The 27,666-nt window shown below is 47.7% G+C and overlaps 1 protein-coding gene across 3 annotated transcripts in view; it reads left to right on the top strand.

The window, feature by feature from the left end:
* Nucleotides 1-27,023, top strand: part of CHD7 (chromodomain helicase DNA binding protein 7) — a 195,490-nt gene extending 168,467 nt beyond the window's left edge. For 2 of the 3 annotated variants that reach the window (XM_055432542.2, XM_055432543.2), the window contains exons 20-38: nt 1,047-1,157; nt 1,242-1,447; nt 3,939-4,138; nt 4,294-4,453; nt 8,825-8,914; nt 9,382-9,485; nt 10,823-10,952; nt 11,378-11,450; nt 11,609-11,666; nt 12,853-13,081; nt 13,314-13,522; nt 13,670-14,320; nt 15,052-15,212; nt 17,378-17,605; nt 17,806-18,249; nt 21,621-21,842; nt 23,148-23,288; nt 23,492-23,596; nt 25,025-27,023. In XM_055432542.2, coding sequence (XP_055288517.2) covers nt 1,047-1,157; nt 1,242-1,447; nt 3,939-4,138; nt 4,294-4,453; nt 8,825-8,914; nt 9,382-9,485; nt 10,823-10,952; nt 11,378-11,450; nt 11,609-11,666; nt 12,853-13,081; nt 13,314-13,522; nt 13,670-14,320; nt 15,052-15,212; nt 17,378-17,605; nt 17,806-18,249; nt 21,621-21,842; nt 23,148-23,288; nt 23,492-23,596; nt 25,025-25,942 — 4,440 coding nt within the window. In that variant the 3' untranslated portion in view covers nt 25,943-27,023. The remainder of the gene's footprint in view (nt 1-1,046; nt 1,158-1,241; nt 1,448-3,938; nt 4,139-4,293; nt 4,454-8,824; nt 8,915-9,381; nt 9,486-10,822; nt 10,953-11,377; nt 11,451-11,608; nt 11,667-12,852; nt 13,082-13,313; nt 13,523-13,669; nt 14,321-15,051; nt 15,213-17,377; nt 17,606-17,805; nt 18,250-21,620; nt 21,843-23,147; nt 23,289-23,491; nt 23,597-25,024) is intronic. The other variant, XM_055432544.2, reaches the window with a different exon arrangement.
* The last annotated feature ends 643 nt before the right edge of the window (nt 27,024-27,666 follow it).

The following is a 27,666-nucleotide window of genomic DNA, read 5'->3' as shown; positions in this document are numbered from 1 at the left end:
TACGCTCCCCCCACCCCACCCCATCCCCTGCTCCAGGACACTGGTGTGGTCCCTCTGACAGGTGACTTTGCTATATGATCTCATCCCTCTCGAGATTATTCCCATTTTCAAAGAATTTCCTGCTGCTTGAGGAAGGGGTTTGGACTCTGCTAACAGGACACGCGAGGCCCTGCTGGCCCCGGCTTCTGCCTGCCTCACCAGCTTGACCTTGGGCAACACCCCCCTGACCATCCGAATCCCCGGCTACATGGCCCAATCACCTTTCTTCGCCCGTGTGCCATTGCACAAGCTCCACCCTGAACATTTCCACTTGCTTTCTTGTCCTATGGCCTTCTGTATTTTAAGTTAATTAATTAATTAGTTTTTGGCTGTGCTGGGTCTTTGTTGCTGTACTTGAGCCTTCTCTAGTTGCAGCAAGCAGGGGCTGCTCTCCAGTTGCGGTGCTCAGGCTTCTCATTGTGGGGGCTTCTCTTGTTGTGGAGCACGGGCTCTAGGCACACAGGCTTCAGCAGTTGTGACTCAGAGTCTCAGCAGTTGCAGCTCCCGGGCTCCAGAGCACAGGCTCAATAGCTGTGGTGCAGAGGTCTCGTTGCCCCCTTGGCCTGTGGAATCTCTGTGGACCAGGGATCAAACCAATATCCCCTGCATTGCAAGGTGGATTCTTAACCCTGGACCACCAGGGGAGCCCTGTTCTGTGGGATTTTAACAGGCTGGTTCTGGCACTGTGTTCCGGAGGGCGTATTCTCTCTTCTCAGCAGGAACCCCCACCCCACCTAAGCCTGGCTAGGGCTCCCCTCTGTATATTGGCTGCACCTGTACATGCCTCTGTCACCTGTCATTTATTAGGCGGTGCTGTCATCTTTTATTTCCTGATCGGTCTCAACCCCTGGACAGTGAGCTGCCTAAGGGACAGTCCTTCGTCCTAGTCCCACTGACCATGACACCTGGCACACACACAGTGGAAGGATGCCTATGTGTTCGAGTGAATGAATGAGTGCACCTCTGAGAAAACCATTGCAAAGTAATGAATATTTTTCCCCCTTTAGGCCAGTTTTGTTGCATCTGGAAATAGGACAGATATTTCCTTGGATGATCCAAATTTCTGGCAAAAGTGGGCGAAGAAGGCAGAATTGGATATCGATGCCTTAAACGGGAGGGTGAGTGAGCGGTCACATTGACCCCTGTCTGACCTCTCCCAGGGCTTCCTTTTCAGAATTTTCACAGCATCTGCTGTCTTTCAGAACAACTTGGTTATTGACACTCCGAGAGTGAGGAAGCAAACCAGGCTGTACAGCGCGGTGAAGGAGGATGAGCTGATGGAATTTTCAGACCTGGAGAGCGACTCAGAGGAGAAGCCCTGCACAAAGCCGCGGCGGCCCCCAGACAGGTCCCAGGGCTATGCCAGGAGCGAGTGCTTCCGAGTTGAGAAGAACCTGCTCGTCTATGGGTGAGTCAAGCTCACGTGAGAAATGGAATTTCATTCAAAAAATGGTTAGAATTCCAAGTGGTGTAGGAAAAACTCTAATTTATGTTTGGATTTCTGTGACTGCCCAGGACACAGATGCTTTTGGCGCAACCCAGGTGGTTAAAGAACTCAAAGATGTGCAGATCCTCAGAGATTTGAAGGGGATTTGTTCTTTAAGGAATCATGTCAGACTCAGATTCACTTGCTGATCACTAATAACTGAGAATGAAGTCTCAGAATTACAGTCTCTTTTTCTAGTGTTCCTTCACATAAAATTACCACTCTGTCATCACTTTTGGTACTGTTTCATCATTTTTCTGTTATAAAAATTTGTTAAAGGCAATGGTCTCATTTGTAAAGCTCTTCCTGCCTATCTGAAATGTGGAGGTCATTTCAACCATCTGAATGGGTCGTATTTCTTCTGCTCAACCGCAGGATCCACATTGAATCCATCTCTGAAACTCCATGGCACAGGGATTCAAAAGGCGGGGTGCTCGGTGCAAATCCGAATTCCTAAACAAGCATGCTCTTGTACCTGGTGGGACTGTAAGCAAATACTGCTCAAATGAAAAAACTGCCACCAAAACAGTGTTTCTATAGATCTGATGACTTCTGCTCTGTGATTTCTTTCTTCCAATAGATCATCATTAGTTTCAGAAGAGACACAGACATGCTGCTAACATGGCTGACAGGGATCTTACCTGGCCCTTGTCTGTTGTGTGGGTCCTTCCAACAGGCACTCAGGGCTGCTCTTAGGACAGACCGTTCGTTCACCTTCTGCCGTGTGCTGTTTCCACAAGCAGCCCTGCCCCCACTCCCCCAGCCCAAACTTGATCTGCCTACCACCTCCCGCACTTGACCTCCCAGCGGGCATCACCTCAGCATCCTGCCCCGCCTCCCGCCCCTCAGGGTCTCCTGCACCTGCTGTCACACTCAGCTCATCATCAGGTGATGGCTCTTAACGGTCGCTTCCTGCCGGAGCCCCAGTGAAGAACTCCTTGAGGCCTAGGGCTCCTTCTTTGTCCTCGGGGCAGAATGTGAGGCCAGCAGGCACAGTGTGCGCTGGGTCAGTGGTTGCTTTCGCAGTAAAGGCAGATCCACTGTAGCCTGTCCCGTGTCTTGGCAGGTGGGTCCCCTCTCCGCATCATCTCCACATGCCGGGGGTTCTCTCCTGGCCGCCTTTACTTGGCGGAGGCCCTCCACCTGAGCCTTTTGCTACTTCACCTGTTCCCGTGATTCATTCTTAGCCATCAAAGTTGAGAATTTTGCTGCTGACTGTAGCAACAGAGCATATTAATCACTGCTGAAGCTGGAAAGCATGCTTATCTTTCTGTAAAGCCCTTCCCTCCTGCCGTAGGCATCACGTGCGCTGAACACCTACCATGTTTGAGGCACTGTGCCAGGGTTCACCCGTGAGCAGGATGGTCATGGCACCCCCACCCCCACCCCAGGCAGACAGGTCTTCTCTCCTTTAAGAGGCAGCTCGGGTGCTGTTTCCTACTTCTAAGTGGGGGAATCAAAGACTGGAGTGGGAGTAAGGGTGGGGTGTCAGACAGGGAGAAGAGAGTTTCTGGCAAGAAGAGCTGTGTGTCCAAAGGCCAGGGCCAACCCTGTGGTTTGAGGAACTGGGAGAACAAATCTGGAAGCTGGAGGACCAGGTGGGGCAGAGGCAAAGCCACTGGTGAGGCTGTGCCCCTCGCCTGGGGGCTGATTTCTGCCCTGAGCACCTGGAGCCTGGGGCAGGTACGCTCACATGGCACCTGCCTGCGGGCTGCATGTGGGGGCCTGTCCACGGCCCTTTCTCTCCCTGTTTCACAGGAGGACCTGTAAATGCTTATATTTGGGACTTGGTTTCAGAGGGAGACTTTTTGTGGCTTTCCATTAATTATTGAGGTGCCCTTATAATTTCCTTGTAACACATCACACAGCACCTTACCAAAATGAAAATTACATACAACTTTTTTCTTCAAGTTGATGGATGATGCTTCTAATGAATGATGCTTCTAATAACTTCCTGTGTGGTTGGTCGTTAATCTTCCTTGCTCCGGGCCGAGGGTCCAATGTGAGCCAGAAGACCACCTCATGTCTGGGTATCGGGAGACACTCAGCTGCTTCTGCGGCCGCACCCTCAGCCACGAGCTTCCTGATGTGGGGGTGGTCACACCTGCCACTTGTCACCTTCCATCTCAGATGACGGGTCAGCATCAGAACATGGGAACCACTCCCTCGAGGAGTGGAGCAGAGGGTTTTCAGGTCCCTGCTGGGAATGTGGGTGTCAGCTCCCACCCTGTGGCTGTGTGTGTGTATGTGTGTGTGTGTGTTTAGCTCCTGTACCTGGACTGCTTTCCCATTGCCTGATGTTGATGTCGCTAGTTTTGACCCAAGTCCTCCTAAAGCTGCCACCTGCTTCTGAAACCAGAGCCCCAGGTCTCAGGTTGGAGGCACCGTCCACATGTGGACATTTGCTTTGCAGCTGGGGGCGGTGGATGGACATCCTCTCCCATGGCCGCTACAAGCGCCCACTCAGCGAGCAGGACGTGGAGACCATCTGTAGGACCATCCTTGTGTATTGTCTCAACCACTACCGGGGGGACGAGAACATCAAGAGCTTCATCTGGGATCTCATCACGCCAACGGCTGATGGCCAGACGCGAGCCCTGGTCAACCATTCCGGTGGGTCTGCACCTCCCGCTCGGGGTCCTAGGAGCCTCCAGGGAGCTCGGGGGGCGCCTCAAACCCTGCCTGTCCCTGACTCCTGACCCTGACATGGTTACTGGGGTTGTGGACAGTGTCTATTGTTATTATCATCATGACTACTCTGGTTCTAGGTTTGTCAGCCCCGGTGCCCAGGGGTAGGAAGGGCAAGAAGGTGAAAGCCCAGAGCTCACACCCAGTGGTGCAGGATGCTGACTGGCTGACTGGCTGCAACCCGGACGCCTTGTTCCAGGAGGACAGTTACAAGAAGCACCTGAAGCACCATTGCAACAAGTACGTCAGGGAGGGTGGGTGCGGGGAGCAGGCAGCCCTTCTGGTTCTTAAATGTATGCGTACTCAAGTATGCGTATACACTGGATATCCATCAGTAAGACTAGTACACTCTTGTGGCGCAGCTTTACTGTTTTTTTTCTTGAAACATGATGTCATGTCACATGGAAGCCTGCCTTTAGAGGACTGAATTTTGTGGGGAGGGGGGCAGTAGTAATGATGCATAAACACAGTTTTACTCCTTTAACTATTTGTAAGCATACTGTTCATTGGGAATAATTATATTCAGATTGCTGTGTGCCCATCACCACTGTCTAGACCCCAAACCTTTTCATGGACCTTAATATAACCTCTGTCCCTATTAAATGATTACTCACCCTTCCTGCCCTCAGCACTTGACAATACCGTCCCACCATCTGTCTCTAAGAATTGGCTTATTCTAGGTATCTTACAGTATTTGCCTTGTTGTAGCTGGTTTATTTTACTGAACATAGTGTTTTCAAGGGTCATCCATATTGTAGCTTCTACCAGAAGCTCATTCCCTTTTATGGCTGTGTAATACTCCATTGTGTATATAGACCACATTTTATTGATCCATCCATCGATGGGCACTTGGGTTCACGGATGTCTTTGGCTGTTGTGAATGATGGTGCTGTGGACATGTGGATAGCTGAGTTTTAGCCAACGTGTTTAGAGAATTGTGGTTAGCTTTATATAATCCTGCCTTCAACTGACTGCTTCCCATGAAGGGGCTGGGGAGTTTAGATGATACTTTTTGCTTTGTGACGCCATGAACAGAGGTGCCTGGGGGACTACGGTCCATAGGTTTGTGAAGAGTCGGACACGACTGAAGTGACTTAGCACATGTGTGCGTGCGCGCACACACACACACACAACTCCTCGGTTGTTGGGTCCATTTTTTCTTACCTGTGAGCTTTAGAATCCTATTCCTCACCTTTATTTCCAGAACCTGATTATATATAACTGAAGGGAACTGGACCTGATTTAATTTCATTGCTCAGAGCTCAGTGAGCTGCTGACACATGGAGCCAGCACCTCCACCTGTGGATGCTTCCCCTCCTCTGAGCGTGTGTTTTCAGTATCTGGGGTTCAGCAGCACAGCCAGTGCACATCTTGCACCCTTCCTGATTGGGGCGACTTGGGGCAAGCTTCTCATCCTCTTTCAGACTCGCTTTCCTTACTTGTCAAATAGAGCTTCAATAAATGTCTGTCTGTATATCGTACCAACAAAAGTCTGGGCACCTATTACTGGCAGCACGCCAGGCACTTCCTGTGGATTTTCTGTTTGATTGTCTAAGACGAGTCATCTGGCTCTTTTATCCCCCTTTACCAGACAAGGAAATCAAGTCTTGGATACTCAAGGTCCCTCAGCTAGTTGAAGGACGCCGCCCTTGCTCTCGACCACCCCCACCCCACTGCCCATGTGTCTGAAGCCTGTCTTCCCTCAGGGTCGTCGAAAGCCTCAGTGAAATAATTTCCTAGAAAACAGCTGCTTCTCCTGGGTTGCCCTGACTCATGGTTCTTGTCCTTTTTTAAATGTAATGGTGCTTTCAGGGACCACCTTTGATCACGATTCTTAGATTTTGACTGACAAAGATTTTCCTTTCTGAGTCTTCAAAACCATTACCTCAAACCATCTTGGCACCTCAGAAACCACTGTTACTGTCAATAGCATAGTGGTTCTCCATAAAGTCCTGCCCCAGTCATAGCTATTAGAAAACTTCTGTTTCTTTGCAGTTTTCTGTGAAGTTGGGGTCCATACCTTACGAGTTCTGGATTCAGACAAACCGTAACTGAAGGGCTTTAGTGTGGGAGCAGGCCTCTGTTCTCAGGCCTCACTGAGACAGCGGTTTTTAATTTCCCGCTCTGACGTCAATCACAGATTTCCATAGGGCACCCACCCTGGTTAGTACATGAGCTGTAACTCATGCTCTTCACATCTTACCTGGCTCTCAAGAGAACTGGCCATGTCTCCACCTCCTCTCTGGGATGAGCAGTTAGAGAGAAAAACGAGACCCAAATTGTGAGATCTCCTGGAAAATACCTGGCCAGTCCGCTTCAAAAGTTTCAAAAGACAAGACAGGAACTGTCTTGGGTTGAAGGAGATGGAAGGTGTGGGACAGTTCAGTGCACCTGTGGTCCTGACCTGGATGCTCGTCCAGAAAACAGACCCTAGTGGGACCAGCCACCAGAATGAAGGTTAACACTGGGGACTCGAGGGGTATCCTGACTCACCACATGCAAACCCCTTAGAGTCCGAGGCCACCTTCCATCACCTCTTTATCCTGCCAGGACCCACCATGTATCCCTCAGGGGCACTCAGCTTGCCTGTACATGAGTTTGAATATTTTCCTCTAGAAGAAAGATGACATTCACAGTTACAATAGTTCGTGAAAGCCTCCATCCACAAAACTAAAACTCCTCATAACTTAGAAAACCTTGTCTTCTCCTGAAGGGAGAGAAACTGCTAGGGTTACTGCTGCTGCACTGAGGTTTGGTGCATGAAAGAAGATCCAGGTAAAGGTGGAGGGTGCCTCCTGGCTGAGCATCCTCTGTGAGGAGAACTGGGCTGCAGACTCTGCTCATGCCAGGTACGGCTGCCCACACTGTCACTTAGCTTCTGCAGGTTTAGTGTGGCACAGCCAATTTTTAATCTTATCCAGAGAAAGGAATCTTAATAAAAACAAGTTTTCCAAAAAGATCTCTTATCTTGTAGTATATTAAGGTATTTACGGTTTTGTGTTTTGCCTGTTGAGAACCCAGGCTGGCCAGGAGCAGCCCCCATGCTGGACAGGCAGGCAGGTGATACAGGGGGTGTCTATGTGTGATCCGGGGTGGGTGGTACATGGGTTGTCTCTGTGTGATCAGGGGTAGGTGGTACAGAGGGTGTCTGTGTGTGGTCCAGGACGGGTGATACAGGGAGTATCTGTGTGTGATCCAGGGCAGGTGGTACATAGGGTGTCTGTATGTGATTGGGCGGGTGGTACACCGGGTGTCTGTATGTGATGGGGGCGGGTGGTAAAGGGGGTGTCTGTGTGTGATTGGGGGCGGGTGATATAGGGGGTGTCTGTGTGCGATCAGGGGCAGGTGGAATACAGGATGTCTGTGTGTGATCAGGAGTGGTCTGTCATGGTGAAGCTACCCCTAACTTGCCATTTTGATATGTTCAAGGACAGGGTCCACATCCCTAGAGACAGTACAAAGTGGTGGAGTCAGATGGCCTAATTCTGAGTGATCCATGCTTAAAGTGACTCTGTGACTTTGAAGTCTGTCACTTGTTTTCTGTTAGCTTAGGAAATGGTAATCGTAACTTGTCCCACTTTGCCCTAGTGTTACCATGAGGATCAAATGAATTAGTGATAGTACATGTGACACACGGATTGTGAAGTGTTCTCCAAGTGTGTGATGGGAATCACACTTGGTTTCGTCTGCTCATGGACAAGGCGGTGGTCTTCAGATGTCTGTCCTGAATGCACACCAAGGCCAGTCCAGGAGATGCTAGACTTCAGAGTTTTGGGGGGGTTTACCAGGTGGGCTTTATCCAAAGAATTAGTTTTACACCATTGAGAAAATCCATATGAGATTGAAAATCTGGTTCCGAGAATTCCATGAGCTTTTAAAAACCAATTCCTTAAAAATGACTGAGAACTTCAGCAAACCGGACACACTTTAATCTCCTTTGTGATGTTTTATTATTATTTGTTAAGTGACAACTTGGGCTTCCAGGTTATGTAAGCTAGAAGGAATTAAAACATGGGTACTGCCCCTTAAGGGGTGGCCCGGCGAGGATCCACCCCCATCACCATCTTCCTTCCTCGGAAGCAAAGTTGTATAATCTGGAAAACCTGACATTCTGTATTGAGGGTTTATTGTCAGGTAGTAAAACCAGATTTTATATCTCGTTTATTCCTACAACTTCTGATGTGCTTCCAAAAATGGTATTAAGGCAGCAGCTGAGGAAATTTTATGAGATAATGAAGCAGAACAGTTACTGAAAGCCATCTGCTCAGTTGTTTACAAACTTGCTTCAATACTTCAGAGGCAGTGGTGGGCTACGTGTCTAAACTTCACAAGCTGCGCTAGGTAGGACTAAATGAAGTGCGCCCGGGCCGGGCTGAGCGCCGGCCCTCCCATGCAGGGGGCGCGGTTGCCAGGCAGGCCGGTTGGAAGCCAGCAGAAAGCACACGCAGAGGTGATTATGTGGCACCATCTGTCACGCTTCAAGCCTACCATACAGCATGGCTAATCAGCCTTGGCAGGATGATGGATGAACAGCAGCAGCTGCCAAAAGCCACTGTTGGCAAACAGTCCCGAAGTTAAGAACTTCCCCCCCTCCCCCGTCTCCCTCTCCAGGGTCCTGCTGCGTGTCCGCATGCTCTACTACCTGAGACAAGAAGTGATAGGAGACCAGGCAGAGAAGATCCTGGAGGGCGCCGACTCCAGGTGGGTACGCGCCTGCGTTCCTCCTCGCTGTGACCATGCCGGCGGTCGGAGTCCACATCACGGGTGGGGGGCGCGCTTCCAACCTCCTGCACCCTCAGCGCATCTCCCTTGCTGCATCTCGAATGCAGTGTTTGTCCTACCAGCCTGGGGACATGAGGAGAATCGGTAGAAGCCTGTTTATATGTCTGTGTGGATGTACAGAAAGGTGTGAACTAAATGACTGGTGTTCTGAGGTGACCTTTAAAACAGGGTCCTGTGTGATAAAGCTCACTTCTGGTCCCGGTAGAAGGCGGCCGACTTCCACCCTTTCCTGCAACCTTTGCTCGCACCGCCCCAGCATCCCCACCCCACTTCACGATGCTCAGGTGCTTGTCGTGGGAAGGGGGCGAGTGTCATGCTTCTCACTTAGCATTCTTTTCCAACATTGGGGTCTATTGTAAATATCACATCAGTGGTTGTCTTTACAGTGAAGCTGACGTGTGGATACCTGAACCTTTCCATGCGGAAGTCCCCACAGACTGGTGGGATAAGGAAGCAGACAAGTCCCTCCTCATCGGCGTATTCAAGCACGGTAAGGGGCGTCTGTGTCAGACCCCATCTTGACCATGTGTCTTTGTCTTTATTTAGAGCTCTCTGCACACTCTTTCCAAAGTCATAATATTAATGAGGCTAGTTCCAAAGGACTCTTGGCATCTACGGTTTCCCCGCACGAAAAATCTAATATGAACTGTAAATATCAGATGCTGTTTTTGAATGTTTGTTGAGTATTTGAGAAGAAAACATTTCTTCCTTGGCTGTAAATAGAACCCAAACCATATTTGTTTTAATAATAGCCAAGTTGTCCTATAGCTCTTCTGAAACTTTACTTCCAGCATGGCTCCCCTCGCGCGCTCTGCCAGCCCATGTCAAAGTGGACGGTGGGCTTAACCTCTGCTATTAATCTGTACAAGTGCCTCCTGGGCTTTGTTCCAAGCAATATTTCACAAATGTCAGTGCCGAGAACCCGCGGCTCCCCAGAGTGGGACGCAGCCTTGTTAACTTTGAAAGGCCGGGGATGCAGAACTGGCATGATATATACAGTGAACGATTCCTGATTATAATCCCGAGTCTCTGGAGGTCGCTGAGGTATTCTCGGCAGCCCAGCCTGACTAAGGGGGAGAATGATGGCTTATAAAACCTTTCATGATTACAGTTTGGCTGGCGGCTCTACAGCAGTTAGGAGCCGGGGTGTTGTCGTACACACCCTAATTGAATTGTGCCGTTCTGCTTGTGTACTGCAGCCGTGTTTTGTGAGCTCAGCCTCAAAAACCATCTTCCCGCAGTGCACTGTTGGGATCTGCCATTTCCCATCTAGTCAACCTGGGCAGTCAAAAAGCAAATTGCAGTTTGAAAACCATAGAGGGAACAGTGTCATCTTACTGACACGCATCATCCTAAACCTGATCAGACAGGTTCGTTGGCCTGACGTAGACAGGGATGTATCAGCCGGTGGTGGACTTCCTGCAGGACCAAAGCTGCTCACAGGGAGGGTGGGCTGGACCACTGCAGAGGTCATCGAAGAACATTACGCCACCTTTTAAATGCCAAGTAAAATTAGATCTTGGGGACAACAGGGTCAGACCTCTTCCTGGGCATCTTGCAATTACCCTGAACCTGTTTTTTCATTAGTATTTACTAAGGTCATTCTGATAACATCCATGAAATGTAATCTGCCTTCCCCCTCCCCCAAATCTGCCCCGGGAGGAGCGTTCCAAGAATGGGCTACTACAGCCTGGTTAGTTTCAATCGGGCATACACCATCATCTTATAGAGACGAACTTGGTATGAGGCAGCCGTGCTGTGGTTCTGTGAGTGACGGGCCTTCGTTGTCTCTGTGTGTGTCCTCTCTGGGCTGGGGGGATGGTGCAGGGTACGAGAAGTACAACTCCATGCGAGCTGACCCCGCGCTGTGCTTCCTGGAACGAGTTGGTATGCCCGATGCCAAGGCCATCGCTGCCGAGCAGAGAGGAACAGACATGCTAGCAGATGGCGGTGACGGGTAAGAAGGACACTTTAAAATTTTAATAAACTTTATGTCAGTGTCAGAGTGTCAGATCCACTGGCAGGGTTCAGTCCTTACACAGCACCATGCACTGTGCTGCATCTGATTTGGACTTGAGCGGTGTTTACCAGTATAGTCTGTTTATGTATCATGATGACTATTTAAACACAATATAGGCTCTAGATAATCTGCAACTTGTCTTTTTCAAATGATCATGACCCCCTCCCCCCACCACACCCCACCGTGTGCACACACACCCTCCGCCCCTCCCGGCTGCACATTTCAAATACCGACAGAGTCGCTTTGGATGTCAGGCTCAGAATTCAAAGCAGCATGAGGCGAGCTGTTCCTTTTTCTCAGGCTCCCTTCGGTCTCTTGCTAATCAGTGTGATTTAAACATTTTTTAAAAACATTTCATACAGGGGAGAATTTGATAGAGAAGATGAAGACCCTGAGTATAAACCAACCAGAACGCCGTTCAAGGATGAAATAGATGTAAGAACTTGAGTACATTCAGTTTTATGGCCCCAGTAAAATATTATATGCCCATATAAGACTTATTAAACTTTATAGATAACGGCCTTTCCTTTAAAAGACAAAGCAAAATAGAACCCCAAATTAAAATAACTTGTCTTTCTTGCTTTGCTTTTGAGGAATTTGCAAATTCTCCTCCGGAAGATAAGGAAGAGCCCATGGAAATACGCGCCCCAGGTAAAACTCTGAAAGCTGGGGGGAGCCGAGCTGAGGAGTGGCACTCAGGCCAGGCCCCTCGGCCAGGCTGCAGCTTCTTCTCCAAATGCCTCTTCAGCTACTGCTTTCTGTTGTGAAGAATGCTAACTCCTGCTGATTCTTGGTTAATTATTATGTTCAATCTCTTTGATAAAATAACTGTTTTTTTGGACAAAGACAATTTATGTATTTATGACTTATACCAGTTAATGAAATCTTTTAAGCATCTACAGAAACATAGCTCATGGAAGCAGGAAATCTGTTAAATATCTGAAATAACTTCCAGTTTATTGAGACTATTACCCTACTTTTTCCCTAATGTAAAATCATTAGGTAACAATTATATGATTGTTTTTTATGTTCAAGAATATTGTATTGCATTATCACCATGTAGTCTGTGGCACAAAGTATATTTCTTTATGTTTGATTGATATATGAACTTGGCTTTCCCCCCCCCCCATGGAGTTGAGAAAGTATGGTTTATAAGTTCCACACTAATATGAAACTTCCATACTTCCTTAGTAGTAGTGTTAGTCACTCAGTTTTGTCTGACTCTTTGGGCATCATGTACTAGACTGTAGCCCACCAGGCTCCTCTGTCCATGGGATTCTCCAGGCAAGAATACTGGAGTGGATTGCCTTTCCCTTTTCCAGGGGATCTTCCTGACCCAGGGATCGAACCCAGGTCTCCTGCCTTACAGGCAGATTCTTTACCATCTGGGCTACAGGGAAGTATTAAGAGAGCACCAGCATGATTTTTCCCAGGCTATCATTTCAGTTCAGTTCAGTCGCTCAGTCGTGTCCGACTCTTTGCGACCCCATGAATTGCAGCACGCCAGGCCTCCCTGTCCATCACCAACTCCTGGAGTTCACTCAAACTCATGTCCATTGAGTTGGTGATGCCATCCAGCCATCTCATTCTCTGTCGTCCCCTTCTCCTCCTGCCCCCAATCCCTCCCAGCATCAGAGTCTTTTCCAGTGAGTCAACTCTTCACATGAGGTGGTCAAAGTATTGGAGCTTCAGCTTTAGCATCAGTCCTTCGAATGAACACCCATTTGAATGTTAGCAAATCATCCTGTTTGGATGGGAAACCCTGCCTATGGCAAAGGTCATAGCTACACATTCAGGAATGTTCTCTCATTCAGGAATGTTCTCCCCGCCTCCCCAGGAAAGCACAGTGAGGGCAGCGCCGAACTAGGCCAGCTGTACTGGCCCAGCACCTCCACTCTGACCACCCGGCTACGCAGGCTCATCACCGCCTACCAGCGCAGCTACAAGCGGCAGCAGATGCGGCAGGAGGCGCTGATGAAGACAGACCGGCGGAGGCGGCGGCCTCGCGAGGAAGTGCGGGCCCTAGAAGCCGAAAGGGAGGCCATCATATCGGAGAAGCGGCAGAAGTGAGCGTCTTAGGGTTTCCTCAGGCTCTGGTACCTTCCTCTCTCCTCCGCTGTTCCTGGCATGGCCATCAAACCCAGCCCCCTCACCAAGCCGCCCCTTCCCAAAACCAAACCAAAAGGAAAGCAGAAAAAAAAAAAAGCACTATGGATTCAGTTTAAAAGAAAAGCAGTAGTAACCTGTAAGCCTTTTTACTCAGGTACCAGTCCACAGCTAAGATCTCCTCTCTGACAGGTGGACCAGGCGGGAGGAGGCGGACTTTTACCGCGTGGTGTCCACATTCGGGGTCATTTTTGACCCTGCGAAGCAGCAGTTCGACTGGAACCAGTTCCGGGCTTTTGCCAGGCTTGACAAGAAGTCCGACGAGAGTCTGGAGAAGTACTTCAGCTGCTTTGTGGCCATGTGCCGGCGGGTGTGTCGCATGCCCGCCAAGCCGGATGACGGTAAGTCAGCGCGCGGAGAGGCGGGAGGGCCGGGCGTAGGTTCCCCAGGGATGCAGGCCGTGCATGGACAGCCTGGGATGGGAGAGGCTGGGCGGGTTCGGGGACCTCCCGCTGCCTGCCTCGGTGACACGCGGTCCTCCCGCGCAGAGCCACCGGACCTGTCGTCCGCCATCGAGCCCATCACGGAGGAGCGCGCCTCCCGCACACTGTACCGCATCGAGCTGCTGCGCAGGATCCGCGAGCAAGTGCTGCACCACCCGCAGCTGGCTGAGCGGCTCAAGCTCTGCCAACCCAGCCTGGACCTGCCCGAGTGGTGGGAGTGCGGCCGGCACGACCGGGACCTGCTGGTGGGCGCTGCCAAGCACGGGGTCAGCCGCACCGACTACCACATCCTCAACGACCCCGAGCTCTCCTTCCTGGACGCGCACAAGAACTTCGCCCAGGCCCGGGGAGCGGGCGGAGCCTCCGCCCTGAACCCTCTGGCCCTGGGCTTTGGCCAGACCACCGCCGCCACCCCAGCTGCCCCGGGTCAGGAGGACAAGGCAGGGGCAGCCGAGGCCAAGGCCAGGGAGGCCTCCGAGAAGCCCGAGGGGAAGGAGGAGGAGGAGGCCGAGGGTGGCAGGAAGGACCAGAGGCAGGACCGCGAGGCAGAGCCGGGGGCTGGGAAGAGCGAGCCCAGAGGGGTGGAGGTCAGTGTGGACTCCGGGCCCAAGTCCATTTCTGAGAAGGGTTCTGAGGAGGACGAAGAGGAAAAGCTGGAAGATGATGACAAGTCAGAAGAGTCTTCCCAGCCTGAAGGTAAGACCTGACTGACCCTCAGGCCTCTCTTGGTCCCACCCCAGCAGCTGTCTTCATGTCATGTGATCCGTGTCCTCTTTGGGTTTTTAAAGGGTGACAAGTGTACATTTTCATTAGGATGGTATCGGGTAATGCTTAGTTGTGTGTTTTGCCCTGCTATGACCTGTGAACGCACTACTTCCAGCAGCTTCTCAGAAGGAAGGTTTTACAGGCAATAACAATTTTAAGGCAGATAATGCTTAATTGAATTTCCCTTCAGAAATAAAGAGTGGGAGTAGAATCTAGGAAGAACAAGTTGTCTTCCTAAGTCCCAGGTAGGTTGCCATACCTGCCACGAAACAAAAACACGTGCTACACTTTTCTGCCTGAGCTTCATCTTGAAATCGTTAGTCCTCTTTCTGGTGGAGGAGCAGAGGGTCCTACGGGTCAGAGGCTTGGTTGTCACCACCCTCCCCTGAGACCTGTCCGCAGCAGGATGCCCGCTGACTAGTGACAGAGCCCCCCACACCTCTACTTCCTCATCTGTTAAACGGGAGTAATGCCAGCTACGTGCAAGGGCCCTTGCAAGCTTTAAGTGACAGGATTTGCAAAATGCCTGATACCATTCTAGCCATAGTAGGTACCAGATACAGAGGAGCTCATCGGCATTCAGATATTAAATCCTTTCCCCTCTGCACTTCCTTTTCAGAAAGATTCTGGTTGTGGGTGATGCACATTAACTCATTTCTCAGCAGGGGCTGTCTCTAGAGGGAAGAATTTTGATGAAGAAAGCAATGCTTCCATGAGCACTGCTAGGGATGAGACCCGGGATGGATTCTACATGGAGGATGGTGACCCATCTGTAGCTCAGCTCCTTCATGAAAGGACGTTTGCCTTCTCATTTTGGCCTAAGGTTGGTGGGATTTTGTTGTTACTTGGTGACCAAAATAGTAAATGAGGTGAAGGAAATCATTCTAGCTTGATTTTTCAAATAATTTTCAGGTAAACTTTAACATAGTACATGAAGATTGTATACTAGATTTTTTTTTTTCTTAGAAAAAATTTCTATAGAATGCTTTCATATAGGATAGGAAAGGTGACAGGAAGCAAAGAAAATCAGAAAGAAGAACTGTTTATGGAGTCTTTGGTTCCTTGAGGTCTTTTAGGTTATTTGTCTAGAATAGTCTATAGATTATTGCTTCAAAAGACTCACCCATTGACAAAATGAAATGTGTGGATTTTTTGGAAAAAAATTTTATTGTGGTAAAAACCACACCATGAAATTTACAGTCTTCACCATTCTTTAAGTGTGCAGTTGGGTAGTGTTAAATATATTCACATCATATATATACATATATATATATATGTATATACACACATTTTTTTTTTTTTTCCATGCTGTAAAAGGATCTACAGGACTTTTGTATCTTGCAGGACTGAGACTCTATACCCATTATCCAACTCCCCTCCCTCTCTGCCCCTGGATAACCACTATGCTACTCTCCATTTCTGTGAACTGGACATATCTCAGATAGGTAGAATCATACAGTACTTGTTCTTTTGTGACTGGCTTATTTCACTTGGTATAATGTCCTCAAGGTCCATCTTTGTGAAAGCATGTAACAGAATTTCCTTCCTCTTTAAGGCTGAATAATAGTCCATTGTGTGTCTGTACCATATTTTCCTTATCCATCTGTCCATCGTTGGGACATTTGGCTTTCTTCCTTCTCTTGGCTTATCATGGTGCTGCTGTAAATGGAAATGTACTGGTATCTCATTGAGACCCTGCTTGCATTTTTTTTTTTTTTGGTACATACACGCAAGTGGGATTGCTGGATCACGTGGTGGTTCTGTTTGTAATTTTTGAGGATCTCTGTACTATTTTTCACAGCAGCTGTACCATTTTGCAATCCCAACAACAGTATGCAAGGGAATATGTGTGGACTTTTAAAATTGTGTTTTGTTTTGTTTTTAATATCCTGAAGCAGAACTTTCAGATCTGACAGCTTGCTATATATTTGGAACCCTGTAATCTCCTGAACTGGGGAGAGGATGGGCTACTGACCCATTTGCTCAAATACATTATGATATAATCGCAAATGTAGTTATCTATAACCAAAAGCAAAGTGGAAATTACTCTTTTGGCTAACTAGTATAATTTTATAATAAATCCCTGTGTAATTTGGGTCTGTTTTTCAGGGTGGGGAAATAATGTTCCTAATCACCATAACAGGACTGTCTGGTTTAAGACAGACAACACAAAAAAAGGTTCCTGTGGACTCATCCCCAGGCTGGTCTCACATAGTGTCCATTGGAAAGAAACAATGTAAAATTTTTAACTGAAGACTGTACTGTACTGTCGGAGACGTTGCCCCCAGCCCCCTGGCCCTGTTCCCCTTATCCCCCTCGTTTTGCTCATCTCCCTTACTGAGTTTAGACGGGAACTTCCCAGATCGGCCAGAAGGCCCCTAGTAGCAGGCCCTTTTAATCTGTGGAAACTGGGTCTAAGAGCTGTAATTAGAAATTTTTAACGTCCACGCTTCAGTGAAACTTGAAGTGATAATAGGTAGAGGATGCAAATCGACACTCATTAGGTGTTCCTAGGTTGGTGCCCATTCGTAATGCTGAACTTTATTGATAGTGACGCTAATGATGTCCCACTTCCTGGGACACGCTGCAGTCCAGCCAGAGGACTGCAGCACCAGCACGTGGTGAAGTCTGAGTGCAGGCTTCCATCCATGGTCACCTACCGACACACTCCAACAATCTGGAGCCCGAACAGCAGTGACTTGTAAAACACGGGGACATTTTAGAGGCAGTGGTTATGTAATGCCCTCTCATTTATGCGCCTTGTTGTTCATAACTGAGAAATACTGAGTGGTCTGTGTTGTGGCCACCTTCGGACCTCGCAGCAGACTAAAGCGTTTCTGGTGGGTTTGGTTTCTTCTCTCGCTTGTTTGCTTTCTGCTTACTTTTAAGCCTTTTCCGCTCTTTGGTGTCTCGGTGGATGTATCCATCTCGTCATTTTCACCAGGTCTTTGTTACAGTTTTGTGTGACTTTTCTTCTTCTCTCTCTAGGACCGAGTAATGATAAACCGATTAGACAACATCTGTGAAGCAGTGTTGAAAGGCAAATGGCCGGTAAATAGGCGCCAGATGTTTGATTTCCAAGGCCTCATCCCCGGCTATACGCCCCCCACCGCCGACAGTCCCCTACAGAAGAGGAGCCTGACTGAGCTCTCCGCCGTGGGCCAGGCCAGCGTCAGCGGGAGCGAGGAACTCACCGCCTCCCCTCAGCTGTCCAAGGTCAGTAAGAGTGCCCTGCCCGGGGAGCCTAGAGAGAAGCTCTCCTGACAGTTCGGAAGCTCGTGTTGGCCGGTCCCATTTGAAATAAGAAGGCTGCTCCGGCCTCAGATGTTTAATTCCTTAAACTTCTCATCCCTGGTTTCCGCCATGTGGCAGGTGCGGGCTGCGCTCACCGTTTTCTGTGGGGATTTTTTCAACAGGAAGATGCCCTCAATCTCTCCGTGCCTCGCCAGCGGAGGAGGAGGAGGAGGAAGATCGAAATCGAGGCCGAGAGAGCTGCCAAGCGGCGAAACCTCATGGAGATGGTGGCGCAGCTGCGGGGCTCTCAGGTGGTCTCAGAGAACGGACAGGAGAAAGTGGTCGATTTATCAAAGGCCTCGAGAGAGGCAGCAAGCTCTACCTCAAACTTTTCATCTCTCACTTCAAAGCTGATCTTGCCCAACGTCTCCACGCCGGTGTCTGATGCCTTCAAGACTCAGATGGAACTGCTCCAGGCTGGCCTGTCCCGCACGCCCACCAGACATCTGCTCAATGGCTCCCTCGTGGACGGAGAGCCCCCCATGAAGCGGAGGCGGGGAAGGAGGAAAAACGTGGAAGGCCTCGACCTGCTGTTTATGAGCCACAAACGGACATCACTGAGTGCAGTAAGTCCAGGGGCTGGTGCACCCCCACCCCCACCCACGTGCCCACACTGGCAGCCGAGTCTTGGCTCTGCTGCCCAGGCCGGGGCATGTGCCCCACCGTGATGTGGTGTGAGAGCCGCTCCTCCCACCAAAGGAGCCACAGTGGACAGAGCCATGGTTCTGAGCTGGAATATTGTGCTAAGTGTTGGCACAGATCACTCAGGCTGAACCAAGTGTAGCTTGAGGATTTATTCTTCCCAAGGTCCTAATGTATTGATTACTCTCTGCAGACTAGCCCCAACAAACACGTGTTCTTCTGAGCCTATAACCTGTGAGCCTCAAGATGGAAACGCTTCTGCTCTTAGAAGTATCAATATGTTTGGGGCCTAGCATTTATTAGATTTGTTCATCTTCAGACTGAAGATTTGTGTTCATATGCAAAGCTAGTGATTACAAATTCTCCCATATCTGTAAATGGATATTTAAAAAATCTCAACTGAATTGAGGTCTGTGCTAGTTTAGGTTTGAAGGAAATATATGTGTCATTGGATTTTGACATTTACCTCTTCAATTCAAAGGAAATGAGTGCAATGTAATCAGAATAGCTCTGTGCCCTGATTCGTCTCAACTGCTCACCTAAAACTGTGCCACCCCATTAAGAATGAGAGAGTTTCTCCCAGGAACCGGATTACATGAAGGAAGTCCCCTCTAAAGCATTGATACTGGTACAAGGCACTAAAATAGCAACCTGCTCCAATATTCTTGTCTGGGAAGTTCTGTGGACAGAGGAGCCTACCGGGATACAGCCCATAGGGTCACATAAGAGTCAGACACGACTTAGAGATTAAACGGCAACAACACAGTGAGCCTGTGGATTCGAAACCCGGATCAGCACAGAGGTGCCTAATAAGCCGGCCTATGGGTGGTGGGCCCATCCCCTAGGCAGTAGACACAGTTTAAGAAACTCCAAGGGGAGAAGTTTGTTTAAATATGTTTTTCCTTATTTCATCCCTATTATTATTTCCCCATTTTTAAGTTCTTGAATTTAAGAGAAGCTTAATAACCTAAAAAAATAGGGAGACATGGTGGAGTTAGGGTCTAGAAGTGACAAACAAGCTTCCATTGAAACTTGTGCCCTAGTTGGGTCTGATTCTGGAGCAGGAAAAGGCAACCCACTCCAGTATTCTTGTCTGGGAAATCCTATTGTCAGAAGAGCCTGGCAGGCTGCAGTCCATAGGGTCGCAAAGAGTAGACACAACTGAAGCCAGCTAGCCATGGGTCTGAGTTTCAGAAGCATCGGATAGTTAAAAGGTAATTTATTTTCCAAACTTATTACAAATGTACCAGTCATAGTAGTGGTCATTTTTGTGGATCATGTGATTTGCTTTTAGAATCTTGTAAAAATACACCTTATAGTGTTATCAATTTTGACCAGTTGTTCCCCAAATTAAAGAAATGCCATTGCTAGGTGTGTGGTCCCCTGCTGGGAACCACCCTAATACTTTGATAGGTTTTATTCACTGAAAATCCTTTCTCCGGGAACATCAACAAATCATCTTTCAATTTGATCTCATGTTGTGGACCCAGCATCAGGAATTAGCAATTACGATTTCCTGTTGTAATTAGACTTACAACTGACTTTATTCATTCACATATTTTAAGCTATCTCTAAGAGTTTATTAGTTTTTTTCCCCCCTAAAGTCCTATTAGCAACCTAGCTCAAAACTCTTAACAGATATTAAAGAATGTATGTTTATTTTAATTTTTTTTACTTTTAAATGTTGGAATTTCGCAATTCCTCATTTGGTGTTATAGAGGGTTTTGTGCGAGCACATAAAACAGGAGAATGGATCTATGAATAAACTGAGTAGTGAAGATCTGTAGAGGTCAGCAAGGTTACTTGTGTGGAATGAGACAAATCCTAAAGTCTCGTATTGGCATCATCCTGGAGATCACTGTGCAGCTATGAAAAGTAAGGATGCAGCCATTCTGCATTCAGCAGCATTGTGGGAGTCAGCTATGCCCTGTGCCAGGTACTGGGATGCAGAGAATAAAAACCTGACAGGTGCTTACACCAGAGAACTCAGTGTTTAAGATGGACGACAGATAAATAACAACCTGTCGTTGTTGTGAGGCGCCCCTGTGGTATTTTGAGAACCCAATGGAAGAATGGGGATGGAAGGAGGAGAATGTGGGCAGAAACAGGTGGGAAAGTTTCCTTAGAGGTGGTCATACCTCGGTTAAACTTTGCAGGTTGTGTGGGAGTAAGTCATTTGAAAAGAGGGGGCTGGGAGAGCATGTGCAAAGGGACCATGGCCAGGGAGAGCCCGTTGTGTCCGATGAACTGAAAGTTACTGGCCAGGGAGCTTGATGAGGAGGCAGCTTCAGCAGAGAGGAGCTTGGGCACAAGGTGGGCTGTAAACCACAGAGGGCTTTGGTAGCCGAGCTAAAGAACTTGGATTTTATCCTGAAGGTGATAGGAATTCAATTACAAAATCAGCTTAACTAGGGGAAGTGATGTAACATAATCTTTGAACTAGGAAGGGTGCATTTCAGCAGATTGCCTCCTGTCTAACGGAATGGAAACTGGATTAAAGAGGGCGGAAGTAGAATCAGAGGGGCCTTTTAGGAATACTGCAGTGATGCAGGGGGCCAGTGACAGACCTGAACCAAAGCAGGAGCAGCATGGCTGGACAGATGGGCCTCATGAACAGTGTCTGCAGGTTGAAATGCAGAATTTGAGGACCAGTGGCTGGGCGATGGTCAGGTCTCGGCTTCAACTAGTTCATCTTTCCAGTGTGGCCACACATGCCTGACATGAAATACTGTACTACCAACAAAATTGTACTGAGCGCAGAATGTCAAAAAGCTACACATGAACTGGCTTTTGGAACATTCTGTGAATTATAATTTCTATAATTTTTGTTTGTTTGTTTTTTCACTGTACTGTGCCGCATGTGGAAAGTTAGTTTCCCAACCAGGGATTTGAGCCCGTGCCCCCTGCATTGGAAGTCTTAACCACTGGATCTGCAGGGAAGTCCCCTAATTTTCATTTCTTTAATGACACTCTCCAGGGATCCCCAAGAAAGACTGAGAGGCTACCCACCCCTTCAGGTATACCAGGCTCAGACTCCACTGCCTGTGTCATGTTCCTAGTGGGTCTCAAACGTGGAGCAGATATGGACTGTGAATTTTTACCTTATTACTAAGTGTACAGTGTGAAGAATAAGTTTCATCTTCTGATTTAATTGCTGTTCCCAAACTACCACTGTTTCAAGTAGCCTTTTTCCCTTTTGAGACCCACCCCGCTAGGCTACTGTTTTCTTGGGCTAGGACGCAGTCAGGCCCGCTCTCTCCACTCAAAAATTGAGACTGTTGTCTTCTTCCTGCAGGAGGATGCTGAAGTGACCAAAGCTTTTGAAGAGGATATAGAGACCCCACCTACAAGAAACATTCCTTCTCCTGGACACCTGGACCCAGACACACGGATCCCTGTTATAAATCTCGAAGATGGGACGAGGCTGGTGGGGGAGGAGGCGCCTAAAAATAAGGATTTAGTTGAATGGCTGAAGCTGCATCCCACTTACACTGTTGATATGCCAAGTTATGTACCAGTGAGTATCACTGAGCAGAGACTTGTTTTGGGGGACTCTTGCCCAGTCAGTCCTTTTCCTTCTCCCGTACAACGTGAAAATCCCTGGTCCCTCAGTCTGTCTTGTCAGTATGAACATTTTCCAGCTTTCATCCCTCTGTATTCTACATTAGGGGTTTTCCTGGTGATCCAAGTGGTAAAGAATCCCCCTGCCAACTCAGGAGACACAGGTTTGATCCTCGGGTTCATTGGGATAATCCTCTGGAGAAGGGAATGGCAACCCACTCCAACATTCTTGCCTGGGAAATCCCATGGACAGAGGAGCCTGGCAGGTTGCACTCAGTGAAGTCATAAAAGAGTTGGACACAGCTTAATGACTAAACAAAGACATCAAAAATTCCACATTAGAGAAACTAACTTCAGGTCTGTCCAATGTGAAGAGCAGCCTTGTAGCTATTTGAAGATGCCTACTGTGCGTTTCCTTGTTTTTTCCTTCTCCTGCCAAATAGATGTGATTTTTTTCCATTTCTCTTCACACAGTGTGGTTTCCAGGTGGTCCCGTTAATAGAAAAACACACCCCACCTCCCACAACCAACAGACTTTAATTGGTCTCTGGACTGGATCTGCCCAGCACAGAATATTAGGAAGCTATTCCCAAAGAGATCTGAGCAGCTAATGCAGCCTGAGGCTTTATTGGTGTCTTTCTTAAACAACTAACACTCATGCCATTTATTAAACATCAAACAGGAACCCTAGATGATTTGTCACTTAAACTGCTTGCTAGCTTTAAACAGTGCACGTTTTATGTCTTATACTTATGTGATTGAATTTTTTCAAACTTCAGTGTGGGAGTTTGCATTTTATCTTGGGGAGTTCCTGCTGCTCAGAATGCACCCTCCTGCATAGCCTATCTTATCCTTTGGGCTGTTTCTCCTCATGCACAGTCTCATGGTGTAGACATGAGATCATCTTTATATCCATTCACATCATCAAGTAGAGATTAGCAAAGGAGCTAGAGACAGTTTCCTTTTAAAATATCATGACTCAGTGAAACATTTGAAGACAAGACTTGAAGCAGGTTATTGAGAGATGAGAAGAAAAGCATATTCTCAGCTTTCAAGTTTGTTCTTTAAGTACAGGGGAAGGAGAATAGTTTTTCCTTTCAAAGAAAACTGGGGTTTCTGATCTTAAAATGATTCTTGAAATTTCCATAGTAGTTAAAAATGGCCTGACCGTTCTGTTTGTCATCCATATAGGAAAGAATAAGTATTAACTATGGTTTTACTAAAATATGATTTGTTTTTGTATTTTTTTTTTTTTTTGCAGAAGAACGCAGATGTGCTGTTTTCCTCATTTCAGAAACCGAAACAGAAACGACACAGGTGTCGAAACCCTAATAAATTGGATATAAACACTTTGACAGGAGAAGAAAGGGTGCCTGTCGTGAACAAACGAAACGGGAAGAAGGTAAACACTGGGAAAGAGAATTGATCTCTCTGGGATGTCTTTTCCCAGAAAGAAAGGTTTTATTGCAATCTCTTTTATAGGTTCATATTTCTTCTAGAATACACGTGATGTGTGTATATATCTGTGTAGATACACAAATGGGGAAGGGGGGAGAGGGAAGAACTTGTCAGTTTCTAAGTCTTTTTCCAAATGCCTCTCCCCAGATGGGTGGAGCTATGGCACCTCCAATGAAGGATCTGCCCCGGTGGCTAGAAGAAAACCCCGAGTTTGCAGTGGCCCCAGACTGGACGGACATAGTCAAGCAGTCTGTAAGTACAGACTCTGCCTCTCTGTCTAGGAAGGTATCTGTACAAAATTGTTTTCCTGAATTGTTCTTTATTTTCTGCTGGTCATTAATTATTCAATGATAATTTATTCTTGGCTTAAAAGAATTGAGAGTACATCATTTCCATAGATCATTAATACATCATCATTCCTTGTATCCATATGTCATTAATCCAAAGTAGATTAATTTGACAGCTATCATTTAAAGGACTGTATAGAAATATACACTCACAGTATTAGAGGCAGACTTACTCCAGGGAGAAAGGCCCCAGGTAAACCTGGTTAACAGCATCAATGGAATGGAATTTATGGTGGTTGAGATCCTTAAGATTAACTGTGATTTCTGGTTTTAAGATAAACAAATGAAAAATACAGCAATTCTGCCCAGATATTTATTTCACTATTTCTTTTTGCAATTAATTTGTTAATAAATTATGTCTTGATTCTTTTTGTTTATCCAAAGTATATAGTAAAAGTGCTTATTTTTTCTTTTGGTGAACAGTTCTATTCATCTTCACACATGGATAGTTTCTTGAACAACCACTGTAATCAGAAGAATATAGAGTTGCATCACTGCCCCAAACTCCCTTGTATTGTTCACTGTCTCCACCCCCAGCCCAGGGCACCCACTCCTTGATCTGTTCTCCATTCCTAGAATTTTGTCTTTTTGAGAATGTCACGTATACAGAAGTATAAATTACATAACCTTTTTGAGACAACTTCCTTCACTCATCATACTGAAATTCATCCAAGTGGTTACATGTGTCCGAAGTTTCACTGCTGATACACTCCTGTGCTTGGATATAACTCTGGGTATGGTTCCCTATCACCCATGGAAGGACTCTGGGCTGTTTTCAGACTGTGACAGTTACAAGCAGAACTGTTGCAAAACACTTGTGTACTCATTTTGGTGTGAAGATGAGTTTTTGTTTCTCCAGGATAAATACTAAAGTATTACTTGAAAGTGAAAAGTGTTAGTCACTCAGTCGTGTCCAACTCTTTGCGACCCCATGGACTGTATTCCACCTGGCTTCTCTGTCCATGGGATTTCCCAGGCAAGAATCCTGGAGTAGGTAGCCATTTCCTTTTCCCAACCAAGGGGTCGAACCCATGTCTCCTGCATTAGCAGGTGGATTCTTTACCACTGAGCCACCAGGGAAACTCCCACTGATAGAGTAGCCTTTCACATTTTTTTTCCCTGCCATTCAGCATAATCTGATGAGCTGTATAATGCTAAAAGAGAGAAGCTTTGCTTTCATAGGTTCTATCCTTGAGCTTTTTGAATGGGAATAATTTGCTTGTGTATTTCCATTCTGAACCATCAGTGTTCAGTTCATCACAAAGGCCCAGGTGGAAATGAGGTTTTGTCCTGCAACTTTGACAGCCCGTGTTTGCCTCTCCCTTCCCTTTAGGGCTTCGTTCCCGAGTCAATGTTTGACCGGCTTCTCACTGGACCCGTGGTGCGGGGAGAAGGGGCGAGCCGGCGCGGTCGGAGGCCCAAGAGCGAAATTGCCCGGGCTGCCGCGGCAGCCGCGGCTGTGGCCTCCACGTCGGGGATCAACCCGCTGCTGGTGAACAGCCTGTTCGCGGGGATGGACCTAACGAGCCTGCAGAACCTCCAAAGCCTCCAGTCGCTCCAGCTGGCGGGCCTCATGGGCTTCCCTCCGGGACTAGCCACGGCCGCGGCGGCCGGAGGCGACGCCAAGAACCCGGCGGCCGTGCTGCCCTTGATGCTGCCGGGCGTGGCCGGGCTGCCCAGCATGTTCGGGCTCGGGGGGCTGCTCAACGCCCCGCTGTCCGCCGCAGCCGGGAGCCCCGCGGCCACGGCCGGTCCCACAGATCCCGAGGACGGTGCGTCCAGGGCGGAGGAGAAGGGCGGCGAGCACGAGGACGAGAGCAAGGACCCGGAGAAAAGCACAGACGCCGCCCCGGGCCCAGACTCCGCGAACGGATCAGTGGGTGCTGCTACCGGCCCGGCCGGCCTGCCCTCCAACCCGCTGGCCTTCAACCCCTTCCTGCTGTCCACCATGGCCCCCGGCCTCTTCTACCCGTCCATGTTTCTACCTCCAGGACTGGGGGGATTGACGCTGCCGGGCTTCCCCGCACTTGCGGGGCTCCAGGGCGCCGTGGGCGCTGGCGAAGACAAGGCCCCTGACAAAGCCGAGGGGGCCGCCTTTCAGGAAGAGGAGCCCCTCGAGGGCAGCGACGCCGAGGAGAGCCTGGACAAGACGGCCGAGTCCTCCGTCCTGGAAGACGAGATCGCCCAGGGCGAAGAGCTGGACTCCCTCGACGGTGGGGACGAAATAGAAAACAATGAAAATGACGAATAACCAGTACCAGTTTCCAGTTAAAGTGTTTAAAAACTTTTGACAAGTGGTAGTCCTACTGTTTACACTCACAGTTAATGTTCATACCTAGTTTTATAAGCTGTTCTGTAACATAGTGTAGCAAAAGAAAAAAAGTCCCAAGTCATGTTATACAGGTGTGTCAAAAGGTATCTTGGTCATTAAGTATTGTGCAGTGCATTATTTATTATCCCTAGGAGAGATGAAATTTGAGAGGTGATCCTGTCTTTTTAAGGAAACTTACATAATGCTCTGCTTCTTTTTTTTTTTTTTCTTCCCTTGTTCTCTACTTTTTCTTTTGGTACCATTGGTATTATAATAAAGAGCAATTTGTAACCGAGTGGCACTCATGGAAGGAAGTGCTGCTCAAAGGAAGTATGAAGTTATATATTTAATTTTTTAATTTTAATTTTTTTTTTTTTTGCTGTGAAGGTCAAGATGAAATTTACCATACATATCATACTTGCTCATTTGTTTCCCTTTATGACTGTACGGGGGGGTTCCCACACTCACGCATCACACACATCCATACACTCTGACAATCTCCACCTTAGTGTGAACGTCTCTGTCCCGAGGCGCAGCAATAATAAGGCAGCTGTTGAATGTGAAGGGTCCCTTTGGAAATTAACCTACTGGGAGGGTTCTTGCCAGACAGAACTGCAGTTCCATTGTCTCGTGGTCTTGTAATGCACTGGTATAAACAAAATAAATAGATGAAATTAATAAAGAGTGAAAGAAGAGAGAATCAGGTACCTTTTTTAAATTAAAGGACTTTGTTACTTTAGCCACAAAGCTAAAACAGCGTTACCTCAGCTCTAAACTAGCCTTGAAGTTTACAAACATGACTTTGTAAATGTATTGTTTTTCTTTGTTGTGATGTCCTTTTATTTTTTTCTTTGAAAACTGCTATCATGTAAGATAAAATGTAAATTGCTGCCAACTGTAGTAATGATGCTTTTAATAAAAGTGACCCATGATATGCAGAGATGTAATTATAGAATGTAGTAGGGTAGGGGAACTGGTGTTTACTCTATTTTTTGTATTCGCAATAGATGCAAATACAGCATTCTGGCCTTTGTACAGTTTCTTGATATATCCTCCTATACCAGATTAGCTCTTGGTATTTGTCTTCAGACTAGACGAGAAGAAAAACCTTCAATTGTCTTTACATAACTCTACTCCGGATATCTCAATAGAACTACATGCAAAAACCTCCCATTATGCTCTCAAAAGGGCATCCAAGACTGAGAACACTTAAACACGTGTGCAGCATCTGATAATGTGGTACACCGAGGAACAGAAGGGCAAAAGAAAAATGAGGCTTTTAATAGGCACGGTATCTGGGTCATTTATCCCCAGTTAATGGGTGGAAAAACACAAGGTGGGGGATTGGCAAGAGACGCAGAGGCAGGTTCTCCAGTGTCCTGTGGACGCAGGCTGTGAGCCAGGGCGGTGGAGAGCCACGTGGAATGAACACGGACGCGTTTAAGCAAGTGCGTACAACCATGCACAGGTATATTGACAGGTACACACACGCATGCCTATTCTCGCACTCGCACGGGGCCTGGGAGCTGCTGATTAGTGCACCTCTGTGACCTTTGATATTTCAGGTAAACCGAAGTTTGAGATCCACTGTTTTCATCTTATGTCACTTGAGCAAACACAAAGTGCCTTGTCCTTACCATTAAAAAGCAGAGGAAGAGTGAGTG

The sequence above is a fragment of the Moschus berezovskii genome, chromosome 16 (genome assembly GCF_049115385.1).
Source record: "Moschus berezovskii isolate FMDL1 chromosome 16, NW_MosBer_1.0, whole genome shotgun sequence".
In the NCBI taxonomy this organism is placed as follows: domain Eukaryota; kingdom Metazoa; phylum Chordata; class Mammalia; order Artiodactyla; family Moschidae; genus Moschus; species Moschus berezovskii.
This window is presented reverse-complemented; position numbering and strand designations above follow the sequence as displayed.